Source organism: Erpetoichthys calabaricus, chromosome 1, assembly GCF_900747795.2.
Source record: "Erpetoichthys calabaricus chromosome 1, fErpCal1.3, whole genome shotgun sequence".
In the NCBI taxonomy this organism is placed as follows: Eukaryota; Metazoa; Chordata; class Cladistia; order Polypteriformes; family Polypteridae; genus Erpetoichthys; species Erpetoichthys calabaricus.
Genome location: NC_041394.2, coordinates 291,525,490 through 291,546,444, shown reverse-complemented (window position 1 = coordinate 291,546,444; position 20,955 = coordinate 291,525,490). Strand labels below are relative to the sequence as shown.

Below are 20,955 nucleotides of genomic sequence, written 5' to 3'. Positions count from 1 at the left end.
AGATGGGTACACTGTAATCATAAAGGGATGGACATGGTCAGCAACAATATTCAGGTAGGCTTTGGCACTTAAATGACACTCAGTTGTTACTAAGGGGCTCAAAGTGTGCCAAGAAACTATCCCCCACATCATTACACCACCACCAGCCTGAATCGTAGATGCTGTACAAGGCAGGATATATACATGCTGTCATGTTGTTGGTGCCAAATTCTGACCCTACCATCCAAATGCTGCAGCAGAAATTGAGATTTATCATACCAGGCAATGTTTTTTCCAATCTCCATTGATCAATTTTGGTAAGCCTGTGTGAATATTAGCCTCAGTTGCTGTTCTTAGCTGACAGGAATGGCACTTAGTGTGGTCTCCTACTGCTGTAGGCCATCTGCTTCACGGTTCTGCATACCTTGGTTGTAATGAGTGGTTATCTGAGTTACTGTTGCCTTTTTATCACCTCAAACCATTCTGGCCATTCTCCTCTGACCTTTAGGCATCAACAAGACATTTTCGCCAGGAGAATTGCCATTAAATTTAATTTTTCCCTTTTTCTGACCATTCTCTGTAAACCCTAGTGATGGCTATGTATAATCCAGTAGATCAGCAGTTCCTGCAAAGTTGAGACCAGCCCATCTGGCACCAACAACCATGCCACATTCAAAGTCACTGAAATCACATTTCTTCCTCATTCTGATGCTTGGTTTGAACTTCAGCAGGTTGTCTTGACTAAGTCGACATGCCTTAATGCATTGAGATGCTGCCATGTGATTGGTGGATTTGATATTTGTGTTAACAAGCAGTTGAAAAGGTGTACCTAATAAAGTGGCCAGTGAGTGTAGTAAACTCGTCATTAGATACTGGGGTGTCCCCATGTTCTCACAATATTGCAGAAGTTAAACCTCTGCTTAAGAAATCTAATTTAAGAGTCTTCTGTCTCACAATTTTAGACGAATCTCTAACCTGTCTTTGATAAGCTGAATTTTATAAAAAGCGGTTTTTCAGCATTTATATCATTACTTGAATTAACATTCAATTCTTGATTAGTTTCATCAGATTTTAGAACAAATAATACTACAGAAAATGCAGTGGCTAACTAAATGATTTGTGATTTAATGCTGACACAAGCAACATACAGTTAGGTCCATAAGTATTCGGACAATTGCACAATTTTCATATTTTTGGCTCTGTATGCCACCACAATGGATTTGAAATAAAGCAATCATTATGTGATTGACATGTTGACTTACAGCTTTAATTTAAGGGGTTTATCAAAAATATTGTGTGAGCAGTTTAGGAATAACAGCCATTTTTCTGAATAGACTCCCCATTTCAAGGGGCTCAAAAGTATTTGGACAAACTAACATAATTATAAACATAATGACCATTTTCAATATTTGGTTGAAAATCCCTTATAGTCAATAACTGTCTGAAGTCTTAAACCCATGACCATCTCCAAGTGCTGGGTTTCCACTCGAGTGATACTTTGCCAGGCCTTTACTGCTGCTGTCTTCAGTTGCTGCTTATTCACTGGATTTTCTGCCATCAATTTTGTCTTCACAAAGTGAAATGCATGCCCAATTGGGTTGAGGTCAGTAGATTGACTTGACTTGTGGAGAACTTGTGGAGAACTTTCAACTACTTTGCATTGAAGTATGTTTTGGCTCATTGTTCATCTGTACTGTGAAGCATAGTTCTATTAATTTTGCAACATTTGGTTGAGCAGATAATATAGCTCTATGCACTTCAGAATTCATCCTGCTACTTCTGCCATAAAACTGCCTCCACCACTTTTCACAGATGATGTGGTATTCATCAGACCATGAGTCGCTTCCTCTTTTCTCCATACTCTTCTTTTTCCAACATTCTGGTACATATTGATCTTAGTTTCCTGTGTCCAAACAAAATTGTTCCAGAACTGGACAGGCTTTAAAAAATGTTTTCTGGCAAAGATTAATCTGTCCCTCTAATGCTTGAGGTTTACCAATGGTTTGCACCTTGTGGTAAACCCTCTGTCTTTATTTTCACGAAGTCTTCTCTTGATTGTAGACTTTGGAAATGATAGGTCTACATCCCAGAGAATGTTCTTGGTTTGGCTAAATGTGGTGAAGGGTTCTTCTTCACCAAGGAAAGAATTCTACAATCATCCAGCACAGTAATCTTCTGTGGTTTTCTGGACCGTCTAGTGTTGCGGAGTTCACCAGTGTGTTCCTTCCTTTTATGACTGTACCAAATGGTTGATATAACCAAACCTCATGTTTCTGTTATCTCTCTAAAGGATTTGTTTTGTTTTTTCAGCCTAATGATGCACTGTTTTTACTTGCATGGACAGCTCAAGGGGACCTCATATTGAGAGTTCACAGTGACAGCTTCCAAATGCAAATTCTATACCTGGAATCAATTCCAGACTTTTTACCTTGTTAATAATTAATTAAAAAATGAGGGTACTGTTCCATCCTGGCTATGGGACAGCTTCTCAGTCAAATGACAAATACTTTTGAGTCCCTGGAAATTGGGGGCTATACAGAAAAATGTTTGTCATTCCTAAACAGCTCATACAATATTTTTGGTAAATCTCTTAAATTAAAGCTGAAAGTCTACATTTCAATTACATCAAATCATTGCGGTGGCATACTGAGATAGAATAATGAAAATTGTGTCATCTATCCAAATACTTATGGACATAACTGTATCTGTCCTTGTTCTCTTAGACCTGTGTGTAGCATTACACACCAGCAGACAACAGTATTCTCAAACATAATCTTATACGATATGGGGGTCTCTCTACTTGTTTCTTAAATTGGTTTCAGTCCAATTTTAAAGGTACAAAAGTATATGTTAGTTGTGCTGATTGTAGTGGAATCCATCATATTATATATGGTGTACCACAAAGATTTGATCTAGGACCACTGTTATTTTAAATCTACATGAATGCTTTACTTTCTCAATGATCTCAAGTTACTTGACATGGACGGTTGATTCATTGATAAAGACAGTGATAGTAAAGGCAATGAGACATCTTGAGTTAATTAAGATGGAAGTTTGGTTCATTGTTAAAGACATTGGTTGTAAATACAATATACCATTTTGAGTTATGTGAAATGAATGGTTGGTTCATTGGTATAGACAATGGTGGCAAAGGCAATGAGCCAACTTCATTTTTATGGACAGTGGTGGGAAAGGCAATGAAACATCTTAATTTAATTGGCATGGATGGTGGGTCATTTCTATTAGATAGTGAGAGCAAAGCCAAAATATACATCTCAAAGGCTCCTAGTCATCTGAAGTTACTTTAGATGCATTGCTGGTTCACTGTTACAGACAATATTGACAAATTTTAGTTCATTTATATTTACTGCTGGGGCAAAGGCAAGGAACCATCGAGAGGTACTTGAGATGGATGGTTGGTTCATTGTTATAAACAGTGGGAGCGAAGGCAGTGAAAAATCTCAAACATTTGCTTCATTATTGTAGACAGAGGTAGCAAAGGCAATGAGTAACCTCAAATGAATATTTTGTGTATTTTATACGCAGTGGTTGCAAACATGAGATGGATTCTTGGTTTTTGTTAGAGACAGTGGTGGCAAAGGCAGTAAGCAATCTCATGGTAACTTAAGAGGGATAGTTGATTCAGTCTCATAGAGAGTAGTGGCAAAGTCAATGAGTAATCTCAAGTTACTTAAGATGGATGGTTGGTAAAGTATTATAGACAGTGGTGGGAAAGTTAATGAGTAATCGCAAGTTACTTGAGATGGGGGGTTGGTTCAATATTATAGACAGTGGTGTCAAAGTCAATGAGTAATCTCAAGTTACTTGAGATGGATAGTTGGTTCATTGTTATTGACAGTGGTGAAAAAGGCAGTGAAAAATCTCAAGTTACTTGAGATGGATGGTTGATTCAGTGTTATAGACAGCTGTGGTAAAAGCAGTGAGCGATATCAAGTTACTTGGGATGAATGATAGGTTAATTCTTATACACAGTGGTGAAAAAGGCGATGTGACTTCTTTACTTCCAAGAGATGGATAGATGGTACACTTTTATAGACAGGGGTCAAGTTAGTTGACATGAATGGTTGATTACTTGTTACAGACAGTGGTGGCAAAGGCAATTACGTATCGCATATTACTTGAGATAGTGTACATGGTTTGGTCATTGTTATATACGGTTTTGGAAAAGTCAATGAACCATCTCAAGGTTTTTATGATGCAGGGTTCACTCATTTTTATATGCAGTGGTGGAAAAGACAGTGAGTTATAACAATGGCTGGTTCATCGTTATTGTCAGTAGTGGCAAAGGCAGTAAAACGTGTCAAACAAAATTGCTTCATTGTTGTAGACAGAGGTAGCAAATGCAATGAGTAATCTCAAATGAATCTTTGGTGTATTTTATAGGCAGTGGCTGCACACATGAGATGAATTGTTAGTTTTTCTTAGAGAAAGTGGTGGCAAAGGCAGTAAGCAATCTCAGTTTACTTGAGATGGATAGTTGGTTCATTGTCACAGACAGGTGTGGCAAAATCAATGAGTAATGTCAAGATACTTGAGATGGATGAATGTTACACTTTTATATACAGTGGTCAAGTTCGTTGACATGAATTGTTGATTTACAGACAGTAGTGGCAAAGGCAATTACACATCGAATGTTACTTGAGATACATGGTTTGTTCATTGTTATATACGGTTGTGGAATAGGCAATGAGTCACCTCAAATTATTTTTGATGCATGGTTGGCTCATTTCTAGACACAGTAGTGGAAAAGACAGTGAGTTATAAGGATGGTTGGTTCATTGTTATAGTCAGTAGCGGCAAAGGCAGTGTACCATCTCAAACAATTGCTTCATTGTTGAAGACAGAGGTAGCAAAGGCAATGAGTAACCTCAAATAAATATTTGGTGTATTTTATAGGCAGTGGATGCAAACATGAGATGGATTGATGGTTTCTGTTAGAGACAGTGTTGGAAAAGGCAGTCAGCATTCTCAGGTTACTTGAGATGGATAGCTGGTTCATTGTAATAGACAGTGGAGGGAAAGTCAATGAGTAATTTCAAGTTACTTGAGATGGATTGGATGGTAGGTTCAGTATTATAGACAGTGGAGGCAAAGTCAATTAGTAATCTCAAGTTACTTGAGATGGATGGTTGGTTCAGTGTTATAGACAGCTGTGGTAAAAGCAGTGATCAATATCAAGTTACTTCAGATGGATGACAGGTTAATTCTTATAGACAGTGGTGAAAAAGGCAATGTGACTTCTTTACTTCCAAGAGATGGATAGATGGTACACTTTTATAGACAGGGGTCAAGGTAGTTGACATGAACGGTTGATTACTTGTTACAGACATTGGTGGCAAAGGCAATTACTTATCACATGTTACTTGAGATACATGGTTTGGTCATTGTTATGTACGGTTTTGAAAAAGGCAATGAATCATCTCAAGGTATTTGTGGTGCATGGTTGGCTCATTTTTATATGCAGTGGTGGAAAAGACAGTGAGTTATAAGGATGGCTGGTTCATCGTTATAGTCAGTACTGGCAAAGGCAGTGAACCATCTCAAACAATTGTTTCATTTTTGTAGTCAGAGATAGCAAAGGCAATGAGTAACCTGAAATTAATATTTGGTGTGTTTTAGCGGCAGTGGTTGCAAACATAAGGTGGATTGTTGGTTCTTGTTAGAGACAGTGGTGGCAAAGGCAGTAAGCAATCTCAAGTTACTTGAGATGGATGGTTGGTTCAGAATTGTAGACAGTGGTGGCAATGTCAATGAGTAATATCAATTTACTTGATTTGGATAGTTGGTTCAGTATCATAAACAGAGGTGGCAAAGTCAATGAGTAATCTCAGGTTACTTGAGAAGGATGGTTGGTTCATTCTTATAGGCAATGGTGGCAAGGTCAATGAGTAATCTCAAGTTACTTGAGATGGATGGTTGATTCAGTGTTATAGATAGCTATGGTAAAAGCAGTGAGCAATATCAAATTACTTGAGAGGGAGAATAGTTTAATTCTTATTGACAGTGGTGAAAAAGGCAATGTGACTTCTTTATTTCCAAGAGATGTATGGATGGTATATGTTTATAGACATTGGTCTCATAGCCAATTAGTTATCTCAAGTTAATTGATATTAATGGTTGATTACTTGTTATAGACAGTGGTGGCAAAGGCAATTACTTTTCACGTTACTTGAGATACATGGTTTGTTCAATGTGATATATGGTAGTGAAAAAGGATGGTTGGCTCATTTTTATAGGTAGTGGTGGCAAAGACATTGAGTTATATGGATGGTTGGTTCATTGTTATAGACAGTAGTGAGACTGACAATTGCTTCATTGTTGAAGGTAGAGATGACAACGGCCATGAGCAATATCAAATTACTTGTAGTTTATAGGCAGTAGTTTCAAACATGAGATAGATTGTTGGTTCATTTTTAGACATAGTGGTGGTAAAGGCAGTGAGCAATCTCACGTTACTTGAGATGGATGGTTGGTTTGTTATTATAGGCAGTGATGGCAAAAGCAGTGAGTAATATTGAGTTATTTGAGATGAATGGTTGGTTCATTATTATAGACAGTGGTGGCAAAGTCAATGAGTTATCTCAAGTTACTTGAGATACTGTATGTGGTTGCCTTATTTCTATAGGCAATGGTGGCAAAGTCAATGAAATATAAGGATGGTTGATTTGTTGTTATAGACAGTAGTGGCAAAGACAGTGAATCATCTCAAGTTACACTGACTACAATGGACTGGTAGAGCGTTTCCAAATATGGGCACAGATCTTTATGTCGTGCTGTACAGTGCTTCCATCCATATTCCAACCCGCTGAATCCGAACACAGGGTCACGGGGGTCTGCTGGAGCCAATCCCAGCCAACACAGGGCACAAGGCCGGAACCAATCCCAGGCAGGGTGCCAACCCACCGCAGGACACACACAAACACACACTATGGCCAATTTAGAATCACTAGTCCACCTAACCTGCATGTGTTTGGACTGTGGGAGGAAACCCACGCAGACATGGGGAGAACATGCAAACTCCACGCAGGGAGGACCCGGGAAGCGAACCCAGGTCCCCCAACTGCAAGGCAGCAGCGCTACCCACTGCGCCACCGTGCCACCCTGTACAGTGCTTGAATATTCAAAATAGATTAAGCAAAATAGAACAAACGTCAGACTGAAAAATGACCACATATGTATATCTTCTAAAAAACAATACTAATTTAAATCCTTTAAATTAAACCAAATAGCAATGATATCTTACTCTGGAGGTCTTCTGCACTTAACCTACTGAGATATTTCTCTCTTTGTTCTGTATTTACTTAACATTTTGTATATTTAATTTAATTACTATTTAGATGTTTCAATAAACCTAAGTATATTTTGAAATTTGTTGTCAGTTTATTTATTTATATATTTGAATTTCAGGAATATTTGTTTTATATTACATTTTTGCAGATCACATTTACTCTGTTTAAATCTCCTATTACTGAAAACTTTTATGGCATTTTTATTATTAATATTATCATTATTCATAGGACATTCTTTGCCAAATTATTAATCTACTGTTTATGTAATATGCTGTACTTTTCTGTGAATTGTTACAATATCCGAATCTGGCTGTTGTGAACTTGGTCAGAAAATGGTGAGAAGAGATTGTCATACAGAGGTTAATTGAGTTATTTTCATTGCCTGTTATCTTCAGGGATTGCAATTTTTTGTTCCTGTCACCAAGATATTCATGTTAGGTTAATAGATTATTCTACCTACAAAGTTTGACTTTGGTTGTGTGCTTGACTACACCTCATGATGGATTGGCAAACCAGTCCAAAGTTAGCTCCTGATTTATGCCCAATGTGTATCAGAAAAGGCACAGGATGCATGTGACCCTGGAATGGATTAAGCCAGTTTGGGGCATACTATATTACTTCAGAAGACAATATATACAATCACAAAATTGTATCTTACTGAATAGGAGTAGGTGGGTTGTATACTGTTATGTTAGGACTATTATTGTCATAATGTCTTTTCACCCAGAGTTAGTTGATGTCTTTTGCTGCTAGAACAGGCTGTAGTTCCCATACATATACATTAGATGAAGATCAATCGATGGATAGATGGATGAACAGAGCTTTGTCAAACAAGCAACAATGTTTTTGTTGGCCTTTTTTAACTTTACCAATCTACACAGAGCAAGAAAATCTGACCAATCTGGTGATCTTTATTGAATGAATAAATGCACTGAAAATGATCACATTGCCTTTGAAGAACTGTGAATGCATATTTTAAGTTTAGTTTTAAAATCTTTTAAAGAAAGAAGTAAATGGGATGCCTCGCAGTTAGAAGACCCGGGTTCGCTTCCCGGGTCCTCCCTGCGTGGAGTTTGCATGAAATCCCTGTGTCTGCATGGGTTTCCTCTGGGTACTCCGGTGGCGCAGTGGTAGTGCTGCTGCTTTGCAATAAGGAGACTGTGGAAGATTGTGGGTTTGCTTCCTGGTTCCTCCCTGTGTGGAGAGCACTTTGAGTACTGAGAAAAGCGCTATATAAATGTAATGAATTATTATTATTACTCCGGTTTCCTCCCACAGTCCAAAGACATGCAGGTTGGGTGCATTGGTGATTCTAAATTGGTCCTAGTGTGTGCTTGGTGTGTGTGTGTGTGCCCTGCGATGGGCTGGCGCCATGCCCGGGGTTTGTTTCCTGCCTTGTGCCCTGTGTTGGCTGGGATTGGCTCCAGTAGACCCCGGTGACCCTGTAGTTAGAATATAGCAGGCTGGATAATGGATGGATGAAGTAAATGGGAAGATAAATACAGTAATTGCTGGCAATCCTGCAATACTGTGCCTGCAAACAACTTGAAAATAAAGCTTAATTTAATTAATTTATGCAAATTTGGCAGTGCCACTATATTTCATTTTATCAGGCGCTAAATCTTAAAATGTAATAATGTGTAGTCATAGCCAATCATTGTACATTTAAAATACTAAAAACAGTGATGTCTCACAGCTCAACTTTAAAACCTGAACCTCTTTGGCTTGCAGCAATAGATTGCTGCTGTGTCCAAAATGATTCCTACCTAGTGCCCAGTCCTCTGCGAACGGCAACTAATTTCCTACTGACTCGTAAATAGATAAATAGGCAAAAAAACTGATTAAAGGATTGACAGTCATGTTTATGCTTACCCCATAAAATACGTCCTGTGTTAATCTGTAAAAGGAATGCAATGCACAACATGCTTTACAACTTACTTGCCCTAAAAGATGACAAAAATCCAAAAACGCCTCCAGCTTAATGTATGAATTAACTTTAAAAAGTTACTTAGTTTTAAACTAAAAATTGTTAACGAAGACAACATAAACTCTAATAGTCAACCATTAGCTACAATCGTGTCGGACTTTCTGTCCATCTGTTCAACCAGTCTATTTCTGTTGATCATCATTCATGAATTAATAACGAAACTGAAAACATTTATAGTTAACAAAGCTCTTTCAACAATAGAGAATGTTTTGTACTGAAATCTAACACGAACTTGGGCGCTACGGTGGCAGAGCGCTAGCGCTGTTGCCTCGCACTAAGAATACCTGCAGGGTTCGCGTTACGGGTCCTTCCCACGTGGAATTTTCATATTCTCTCCATGTCCACCAGGGTTTCCTTGTACCATCCAAAGAGCTGCGGTGAACTGTGAACTGACGAAGACAACCTGGCCCGCGTGTGTTCGCGCAATGAAGGACTGGTGCCCCGTCCAGGGTATGTTCCTGCTTTGCGCCCGATGCTGCCTGGGATAAGTTCCAGCCCTGCCTGCAACCTCGGTCTGGTTTAAGCGGGTTAGAATATGACATGCCTTTAGAGTTCGTCTCTTGAAAAAAAGAATCAGATAATAAAACGTTTAATTTAGGAAAAAGTGTAATTTAGCACAACTCGCTATACACTTTCTTTAAAACTTCCACAATGGTCATAAATAATGTCCACCGCGGGAACACGCTGGCGCGTGACTGGAGCCTGTCTTTCGCGTGGCATCACTGGCAGGCAAACAGAGCCCCCAAATAACAGCGTGGGTGTGGTCTGACGGTCGAAAATGTATAAATTTCGCAATATCTCAGCGAAGCTCTTCATACTGGCAGTGTGGTGAATACAGAGGTGAAAAACTAAAAGGCTCACGAAAAACAGAAAGAAAGAAAAGAAATAATAAAAGGATACTTAAAAATGGATGCAGCTTTTCACAAGACAACAAAAAAAGAGTCTGCATGGCAGGTGAGAGGGGCAATAACTTTGAAAGTGGAAAAGAGTTTTGTGAGGATATGCTAAAATAATTTGACCTTTAATTTTACTTGAAAAATGATTTCGGTGTGTTTCAGGCGCTATAAGAGCAGTTGGTCCTTTGGAATGAATTATTACCGAACATTTTGTTAATACGTGTAATTCTAATTAGTTTGCCTTTACGCTAATGTGATTAATGAAACTTACATGTAATAAAATGTCGTTGACACCGTGAATCAATGTATGAAATGTTTAAAAAGAGAACGGTATTCTAAGCTGTCAAGAGCAGCTAAGTGGAGAATGCAGGTTGGGGTGCAGAAAAGCATTAATGTACTTTAGTTAAGGGCTAGATGGAAAACTTAATTCCGTAATTTACGCAGGCAGGGTGACATGCTTCCGGAATTAAACGCGTAAAAACCATGAAAAATGCGAAGTTTTAATTTTATGTCAGGCTTTTGATTTAATTTTGGTCATGCGATCGCTTCTGTGCGAGAGGAACAAGGGACTGCACAATGAAGTTGCTGAGTGGATGCTTAGTCCTGTCCCCCACCCCCACCCCCATGAACTGCTGTGTGTTATATAAAAATTAGACAAAGATTCACAGTTTATGTCATTGCGATAAAGATTTATTGTCAAAACGGCTGCTTCTGTGCATGTGTAAGCATCCGTTTACATAATTTTAAAGTTTCCTTTTAAGGATGCTTTGTAAATGTTATAATATATTCAGCTGTCTAAGGGTATATTGGCTTGACTGGCAAATTGACCGAAAATGAGTAAATGTTAAGTTTACCTTGCAGTAATCTGATAGCATATCCATGGTTTGTTTATTTCTGTCTTTTCATGCGGTTTAAACAGGCTATAGCTATAGTATATGTTTCTGAAATGAATTGTGTGGGTTCATAAAAATGGCTGGATAAAAATATTGTATTAGCATTTTACTTTGACAAAATTTCTAAGTTAAGCATCTACACATGAAGCCACAGTATAGAATACAGTCTTTGAGAACCCCAAACTGCTATTTATCCACTTTTAAGAAGCTCCATAATTACTCCTTCATATTTTCAATTTATGGTGTGTGTATGAAAGTTACTAAATTAAACAAGGTTTACATTCTAGTTAACATTTTGTTATTGCTCAACCTAGGAGACAATGTATATTGAAGAGCCACCTAACAAAGGTGGTGTTTTGTCTTGTATATTTTCTCTAAAAGAAGAAGTCGGTGCCCTGGCTAAAGCTCTTCGCTTGTTTGAGGTGAGTTGTGTACCTGTCATTTTTTGTTTTGTTACTTTTGTGAATCATTAATGCACTTGTTATAGATACTCTTTGTGGATAGGTTGCTTTTAAAAAGTAAATTAATTCAGCAAAACAGAACCAGCTACAAATCAGATCATTATTAATAGCACATTGATCATGAAGAATTCAGTCTTTTGTTTTTATCAAATTATTTTTGGTTAGGAAAATATTGCATAGAGTAAAGATCAGAAACATCTATGTCAATTTGTCTATTTATAGAGCACATTTAAAATAACATCACTGAAGGTCACGGAAAGCTAAAGAATATAAATGTGTCTTTGATCTCGTTTTGAACAGTTCAATTGAAGGTGACTGCTTTATGTAATTAGGTAATCTCTTAGTCCACCATGTTTTTAATGAGTCTATAGTTTGATTGTCCGGACTTAATAACTGACAGTTTCAGACTACCAATTTGTCCACCCCTGCTAGTTATACTTACAATCATTACTACAGTTTTTTCAATTGTCAGACAGTGACAAAACAATCTGAAAACCCTAACCACCATAGTAATTCATTCTGAGTAATACAAATGAATGAAAGGGCTTTGTAGGAACTGAAATTTCAGAAACAGCCCTAATTTCCAAATATTTTTAAGCCAAAGAAGTCAGTTAGTAGTGTTAAAATGTCAATACTTCAAGTTGGATGAGAGTTTAAGATAACATATTTTACTTTGATTTAGTAAAGGTAAAGTTCAAGCCCCTTGACTTAACTTTAAGTAATTCTATGTTTCACCTTACTTAATCATTTCATTAATGATATACAGTATTAGATGTGTTCTTTGGTTTTATGGCTAGCTATATAAATAAACAGTCCAAGGACTCACAAGTGACATTGGCAGAGAAGAGCATGATGGGCAAATTAAAGGCCATTATAACTAATACTGCCCATCCTCTCCATTATGTGTTTTCCTGAAGCAGTTTTAATCACTGGCTTATTCCACCACAGTGTGCAGATAGAGGCTGCTTTCTATCCACAGCCGTTATCTGTTTCATACCTTCTCATGTTATGATATCAGACACTTTGACATATGCACAAGGTATGTTATGTGTGTAGTTGTGGGTCTTGCACTTCTGTACTGGTTTGCACAGTGTTTCTTTTATTCTGCACCACGTTATGTTCTGTGTTACTTCTGAGGCATGTGAATTTCCCCTCATGAATCAAAAAACAAAAAAACACTGCCTATTTAAAAAATAAATGTTTCTAATTGACATGTAGTACTGTAATGGTAACATAGAGATAAACAGAAATTAAGCAGAATTGGTTCTACTGTGGAATCCAGAAAGACACTTATATCCAAACAGGAAAAAGTGTGTACTGTCAATGTTTTTTGAAAACAATTAGTTTACTTTTTAACAGAAAAATAAATAAAGCTTGTAACATTAAATTTTCTGAATTATATATTCATTTTTTATGAGCTGTTCACTTCTGTCCAGTATTTCAACCACATACATTATTTGTTAGACCTCAAACATAGCGGAAGCACAGTGTCTCATGACATTGGACTTATCTTCTTCAAATGTCAGTCTGAGTCATTATCTGAGTTTTCTCCAGTATACTTTATTCTAAAGTTACCCTTTAAACAGTGGCCTTGACATTGTGTTTATAGTTTTTTGTTTTGTTTTTTTTTTCTTGAGGGAGTGTTGGGGGTAAGGTTAAATGCTGTATAAACAGTAGCAGTGAGGTAATTTATTTGCAAAAGGTTTGAAAATTAAACATTCAGTAGTATTATTGGAAATGTTCCTGTTTATTTTCTGTTATTCTTTATAATTTGCACACCTGATATTGCATTTATTTCAAACATTATACATAGAGTCAAAATTATTTCATTAATTTTATTAGGCTTTTGATAGGGCTTAAGGAAGCATGTTGCTGTTGTATGTTGAATGTTAGTGCATGCCTATATATGGTCAGTCTGTTACTGACACATGAGTTATTATAGACATCTTACATATTTAATTTAAGGCAATCTGTGGTCCACATGTTATGTGTAATGATTTGTTCCATGAAAAGGCTGTTAAAGAATAATTGTATTGTTAAGGATTGTGTTGTCTTAGAACAGAATTATGCAGCAAATGCAAACATCCTGTATTAGCATTGCTTAGATTAGTTTAATTATTTTGTTTTATCACACAGAGAAATTATATTTCAGTAGAATTCCACTTCAGCATGAATGTTTTAATATTCTGGCTGTAACACAGAAATAAACAAAAAGTAGTCAATAAACATTTAGCTAAACCTAGACAGATAAAAATGCACATGCATTTTCTTTTTATCACTATAAAATTTGCATGGTGGATATCAATTTACAGCAGAATTCCTGTTTCCTGCTTGTTCTGTTTAAATATTATCATGCCTATTTACAGTATACATTTATGCTCTTGTTTTTCTTCTGTTTATCTAAGCCAAAAAATCAAAGGTCTGTACAGTATACAGTAAGTTAGTTGATATTAAGAGAACTTTGGTACATGCAGAAAGACAATGGAGTTTTTCATTTTTAGAATCACATTACTACTCTTTAGCTTTTATTTTGTCTGTTCTTATTATTTTTCATTTTTAATTGATGTTTACAGGAATGTTTCTGTGTAGCCAAGCTAAATACATTTTAATCCTTTAATTGATAGTGTCACTTTTGGTATATTATAATGTACTGTATATATTAATTAATTGTTTTATAACATTTTTAAGAGGTGTAAAAGTCCAGATTTAACAGGCCGTCAATTATTTATATGTTTAAACTGTTTTAAAATGTCACTCAGATTTCTTAGATTTTAACAATGTTAAATCTGAGTGAGGGAGGCATGGTGGCGCAGTGGGTGGCACTGCTGCCTCACAGTTAGGACACCTGGGATCGCTTCCCGGGTCCTCCCTGCGTGGAGTTTGCATGTTCTCCCCGTGTCTGCGTGGGTTTCCTCCAGGTGCTCCGGTTTCCTCCCACAGTCCAAAGACATGCAGGTTAGGTGCATTGGCAATTCTAAATTGTCCTTGGTGTGTGGGTGTGTGTGTGCTCTGCGGTGGGCTGGCACCCTGCCCGGGGTTTGTTTCCTGCCTTGTGCCCTGTGTTGGATGGGATTGGCTCCAGCAGACCCCCGTGACCATGTAGTTAGGATATAGCAGGTTGGATAATGGATGGATGGATGGATAAATCTGAGTGATTCATAAATACTAAACATAGTATCTCAACTAAGAGTTATATCAAAAGTACACCTCACAATTTTTTTTATCTCAAATAAAACCAAATATATAAATGGCCAGCTGCATGATTATTACAATTATTACAGATTAGATCATTTGTTCAGATTCATTCTTCTTAATATATTTTTTACATTTTTAAGTTAAAAATATGAAACTCTGTATAAAATCTCAGACAGGTGGTGTTTTGTCACGTCGTTAATAGTATAGTTAAATCAACTGATAGTGCATCAAGGTCATCTAGACGTGGATCAATACCAGATGTTAAAACAATCCTGAACCATCAAATAGCAGAAAGTCATTAAAGGCTGAAAAGAACCTATGAGATTGTACCTCTGGTTTCCTCCCCTTTCAGCCTTTTTACTCTTAACCCCAGTCACTCTAATCTTCTACACATTCATTCCTCCTCTAAACACCCACTGTATATACTGATTTATCTATATTAGCAAAATGACAAATTTACCATGTTTTCCATGATTCACATGCCAACAGTTATTTAATTGTGCTACTAAAACATCTGGTCATTAATTAATACACAAAAGATAAAGATCACTTAAATTCATGCAATATAAAAAGTCATTTAAAAATTCTTTACAAACAAATAAATGCATCTGGCAGGTAAATATTAAAATTTGTTAGGAGTGGTTTATGGCCATACCTTTTTTACATTCTTACTCATTTATCACTTTCTCTACAAAAGTTTGCACCCAGCCCACGAGTCTAAAAATTTAATGACTAGTATGTTGCCTTCTCTTTCTTCAGAACACATTCCAGTAGGATTGGCTATCTATCCAAGCACAGATCATTTTTGATGTAACTAATGTGGACAAAAATGTCGAGATTTCAGTCACCAGGATGCTCTTTTAAGTTCATTTTCAAGTAACCTGTTTCACATATCAATAGTCTACTGAGTAAAGTCATGTTTTCTCTTAAGTTCGAATTCAATCCAAAGCCAAGTGTGGAGCTTGTACTTTCTGTTCATGTCCATGTGGGCTTTTTTGCTTTTGGTTAATTGCTAATTCTATATCGAATCTGAGTGAATGTTGTTGCATGCATTAGTGCACAGTACAGTAGACAGGGTTAGGCTCTAGCCCTCAGTGACCCTGAAATGGCTAAAGCAATTCTGAAAATATTATGTTTTTATAGTCTAAAGATTAAACAGAAAATATATCTAGGACATTTTAGTTATGATCTGTGGTATAAAATGTAACATTGTTAAATGAGTTATAGTTAGACATATTTGTAAGACTAGATTTATGTAATCATCAATCACTGGCTGTACTAGGCAGTCATTTTTTCAGCTAAGGCACGTCAAGTTTAAATGGCCACCAGAAGACAAGCATACAAATTTTGGTGAGTTGACCAGGATCTCCATATGCTGGTTCTTGATGTGGAATATTAATTAGTGATAACATTACTTCCGGTGGCCCCAGAAACTTGATCAGTATTGCCAGCATTCTGTAACCCTATAATGGATAAACAGGTTTATAAAATAAATATGTGAATGAGTATAATTAGGAATAATTAGAACTTAACCTTACAGCAGTGGTAGTTAATTGTTATACTGTAGGCTGCCATTTTCCAGTACTAAAAACGGATAGTGATGTATTTAGTGATGAGAGATGCGTTTAATCTATCAGTAGGTCATTGAGTTTTATGTCATTTTAATAGTGAAAGAGAATTTTCTGGTTTAGATAGACTGTAGTGCTGAATTGAAAAGACTGAAAAGATCTTTTCAGTTGAGCGATAAAGCCACTTTGAAAAGGTTTCCAAATAGCTCCATAAATACAGGCAACTGTAATTTGTTTATGAAGAGCTTCTAAACTCATGGTGGTTTCAATCCAGAACGTGTTTTTTGTTTTCCCCTTCTGCATGCTGTATGTATTTTAGGCTACAGTGTCCACTATCCTGGGTAAATAAACAAATTGACAACAGAAGTGCTTTTCTAATTTTCTGCCGTCTTAGAACTGACTGTGAAGAATGTCAGGGTTGCTTGTATATATTTGAACTTTATATCATTTTTTTTGTATTCTGATTACATGCTTAGTTTGAAAACCATTCAGTAACTTCAGGATGTTATTGATGCGCAAAGATCCCATCATATTCTGTGGCCATTTCCTCAACTAGTTTTGCTTTACATCTCCAAAAGGAACATTTTTAGTTTTCACGGAGCCAAAAAAAAAATTACTAAAACTTCCTGCCAGTTCTGTGCTATTTTAATTCACTGATGGCAAGCTGATCGAAAATAGTAAGATGTTTTGCTTCATAATTGGATCAAATTATTATTATTAGAAGAAATTAATAGATAAAACTGAACCAATATAAGCATACATGATTAATTTTAAACAACAGTAAAAAGAAGGAAAAAAAAACAAATGCAGAAGCACCTGTTCCTGCACCCCCCACACTGACAATTAAAACAGACAGGCCTCAATGAACTTACGTTCTATCTATCACTTGTTTTGAAAAAGCCAGCTGTATGCCAAATCAACTACATTTCCTAATATTAATACTGGAAGACTTGTTAATCTCCATGGGTAAAAGGTCAATGAGAATTAAATTGTCAAGGGATGATTTCTGGTGCTTGAAGTCAAGACAGTAAAGTATTCTCTTGCTCCAACATAAGCAGAGAAACATGGTCAGAACAGCGAGCAGTGTTTACACTTAGAGGATTAACATAAGTACAGTGGAGAGGAGAAACACACCTCTGGTTTTTTAATCTGTTGCCGTCTTGAACATACCAAGTTGCTTGCATAAAATACAAAAGTAAAATTGCAAATAGCTACCTTTCACAGCTAGCTATATGTATGTAATATTTTTTACTAAGCTTGATAAATAAAAATACATTCTTTCAGATGTATGGCAAGTTTTCCGATATTTTGATGTATTGAAGCATTTACATGGCGGCATACAGCATGATGGTGGAGCAATGGAAAACGTAGTTTTGAGAAAACACACTTGTTATCCTTCAAAGCATTACAGAGCATGCTGTTATGCATAGCACATGGGGAAAGAGACTGGAATAAGAGTCAAGTCTGAAATGTGAATGACAGAGGGCAGGAGAAGCGATATTTCTTAGTAGTAGATCTTAATAATCAAAATGAGTCAAGCAGACTGAGACCAGAAGCAAATTTGCCTAAGGCATAGGTGGAATGGAGGATGTGCTAATGTACAGGATCTCAGTTGATCCTGTTTAGTTCATGAACTACTAAATGCCCAGAGTGTAGGTTGGGGACACTTTCCCACTCATGGGATATCACAGATGCCATACAGGCGTCCAAACTGGGAGCCGACCAGAGAAGCACCGCCACCTCCTGATTTGAGAAATAAACTGTCCTAGCTGCCTCGACTAGGATAGGAATCATTAGCGATCCCAGATGGGTTGGTTCTTCCATTATACTGTCCATCCATTATGGCCTCTGAGCTGGGTAAGGTGCCACTCTCAAACTCATTTGGTACGCTGGTCCTTCCATGTTGCCATTCACATTTTGTTATGTTATATTGTATTTTAAACATTTATTTACTATATTTCATGTAAAAGTGGGACAAAATACATTAACCAGTGCTTACAACTAAGAAATAAACAACTACATTTATGTATCTTGTTCAGGTTGTTTTATCAGAACATTTTACAAATAAGTTATGTTCTTAGTTTGTTCTGCCCTAAAGTTTTCCATATGTACAGAAAATTGTTACCACATGTGAGCACAGTCACGCACCTTCAAACAGATACCGAGAGACATGAAAAGCTAAAAGGAACCTATCAGAGTTTAATCTTTGTTTCTACCCACTTCTCCACCCCCATCCTGAATGTCTGCTTTTATTTAGAGTGACACTATTACCAGAACCCCTACTTGTTTGTAGCTAGCACTGCTGTGATATTTTTTCCAGCTTAAGTTTTTGTCCAATTTTTTTTTATTATTGTTAATATATACTTTTGGCTGACACATTTATCTAAGGCAGCTTAAAATATTAGAACATGCTACTGCTGTAGCTCAGGCAGGTTAAGTGGCATGCTCAGGGAAAATGACCAGAGAGAGATGAACCAGCAATCCCAGAAAGGCCCTTAAGGTCCAATAGCTTAGGTGCTATGCCGTTCTGCTAATTTCTAAAGCATTTAGTTAATTTCAGTAATTTAGTATGCTATTACGTGAGTCAGCAACACTGAGCCTGAAGGCAAGAACCAGTATTTGACAGACCAATATCTTATCAAGACCTGTACATCAAAACAGACATGAACGAAAAATATTTAAGGAGATTGTTTGGTGTAGTAATGGATCTTTGGACTGTAGAAGGTAATTGAAGTCCTTAAGAAAAACTCACACGTATGGGATTAAATTGTGAGCTCAACACAGAAGCTTGCCTTGCAGATTATAATTGCAGCTCAAATACAGTGATGTGGCAACACAACCTCTGTACTTTTTGCTACAATGAATGTCTGATTGACTTGCAACATGCCTAAACTGAGGGAGTGCTTGATTCTAGTTTACAGACAGAGCACTTTTGTTTATTGTAATAAAATAAGTATTAAATTTGTATTATATCTAATGTAAGGATATTAATACGTATAAGATGGTCAGCCCAAATAATCAAATATTACAAAAGGAAACAATGATTCAACAAGAAAGCTCTAATATCTCTCACAAGCACAAGGTGGCAGAATAAAAAACAACATTACTACTATTACTCCTATAATTACAAAGCATTTTTTCAAAGACTTTTGGAAATCATACACCATTCATGGTGTCTTAAAGGAATGGACAATATTGCTCTAATACTTTGGGTATTAATCATAAAAGCTATTGATGTAGATACTTTTCAGATAATTTTTGCCATAAAAATCATTTTCACATTCTCCAGTTTGTCTAATTCAGTCAGGATTATTGTACTGGATTCAGAATTCTTCCCTCACACCAGTGATGAATAGATTTGTTCAACATGGAGCATGTGAAGCATACACAGGGTTAATTATTAATCCATTAATAAAATTTAACCTGTCAGTCCAAGAGGGCCAAAATTAGAATAATCATTGAAAAGCATGTCTATCAGCTAAAATAAAGTCACCCTATATTTAAATTAATTACTGTATCAGTAAGATTAAGCTGTCCTTATAATTAATGTGCAAGAATACAAATAGTTCTGCTTTTGCTGCTTTTCTATTAACTAATCTACGTAGTCATTCCTCCTTGTTGTGTATTAGCGTGTATATTCTAAATATGTTATCCCATTAGTGTTTTTTTTTGTTGTACTTTAGTTTAAAATACAGAACTAAAACCTTTCATTAGGAAATCTTATCTTGTAGCTGTTTAACTGTGTGTTTTATCATTCTGTCCACATGATGGTGCTACATTCAAGTATTTTGCTTGAATGGTGGGCCTTCATTTTTATGCTTCAGTAGTATTTAAATGAAAAATCAGGAACTCTGCATTCTGATGGTTTTAAAGCATCATGTATAATGTTTCTTGCAATATTTATTAAAAAAGAAATAAATACCTATTTTAGGAAGCAAACCATTATTTTCTACTATTATAATTGACAGATGATTAAATTTATAGTGCATATGTAGAAAGTATTTTTTCTATAATATTTACATAATTTTATCCAATGATATATTCTAAATGTGAAAACCCTACTTTTTACAAAGTATGCCCAAGGATCCTTTATGACCACAGAGAGTTAAGACCTTAGTTTAACATCTCACCCAAAGTGCAATGCCAAGTTTGCAGTACAGTGTCCAAGTCACTGCCCTGGGATTCACACTTGGAGCACAATGTAAGTGCCCCTTGTTGGCCTCACCAACCCCTCTGCCAGCAACAACCTAAGTTTTTCCTTGATGGTCTCCCATGCAATTACTGGCTAGACCCGAACATGCTTAGTTTTAGGTGGATTACTTGTTCTGAAGTGCAGGTAGTGGCTATGCACAATAAAGTAATGAAGTACTACTGCTACTACTTTTTTTTAACAAATCTTGTTACTTCTTTTATTAATTATGTATTTAGATAGATAGATAGATAGATAGATAGATAGATAGATAGATAGATAGATAGATAGATAGATAGATAGATAGATAGATAGATAGATAGATAGATAGATAGATAGATAGATAGATAGATAGATAGATAGATAGATAGATAGATAGATAGATAGATAGATAGATAGATAGAGTTAGGTGGGTGTAAGAGGGGTGGATTAGTAAGGTGTGATTTAGATGGTGTTAGTCTTAAAGTGTTTTTATTA

The 20,955-nt window shown here is 36.4% G+C and overlaps 1 protein-coding gene and 1 long non-coding RNA gene across 2 annotated transcripts in view; one reads left to right on the top strand and one right to left on the bottom strand.

The window, feature by feature from the left end:
* LOC127527140 (uncharacterized) overlaps positions 1 to 9,719 on the bottom strand; it is a 37,670-nt gene extending 27,951 nt beyond the window's left edge. Inside the window, exon 1 of the long non-coding RNA XR_007934448.1 lies at positions 9,561 to 9,719. This is a non-coding gene — a long non-coding RNA (uncharacterized LOC127527140). The remainder of the gene's footprint in view (positions 1 to 9,560) is intronic.
* Positions 9,720 to 10,066: 347 nt separating this feature from the next.
* pah (phenylalanine hydroxylase) overlaps positions 10,067 to 20,955 on the top strand; it is a 58,194-nt gene continuing 47,305 nt past the window's right edge. Inside the window, exons 1-2 of the mRNA XM_028816566.2 lie at positions 10,067 to 10,230; positions 11,380 to 11,487. Coding sequence (XP_028672399.1) covers positions 10,183 to 10,230; positions 11,380 to 11,487 — 156 coding nt within the window. The 5' untranslated portion in view covers positions 10,067 to 10,182. The remainder of the gene's footprint in view (positions 10,231 to 11,379; positions 11,488 to 20,955) is intronic.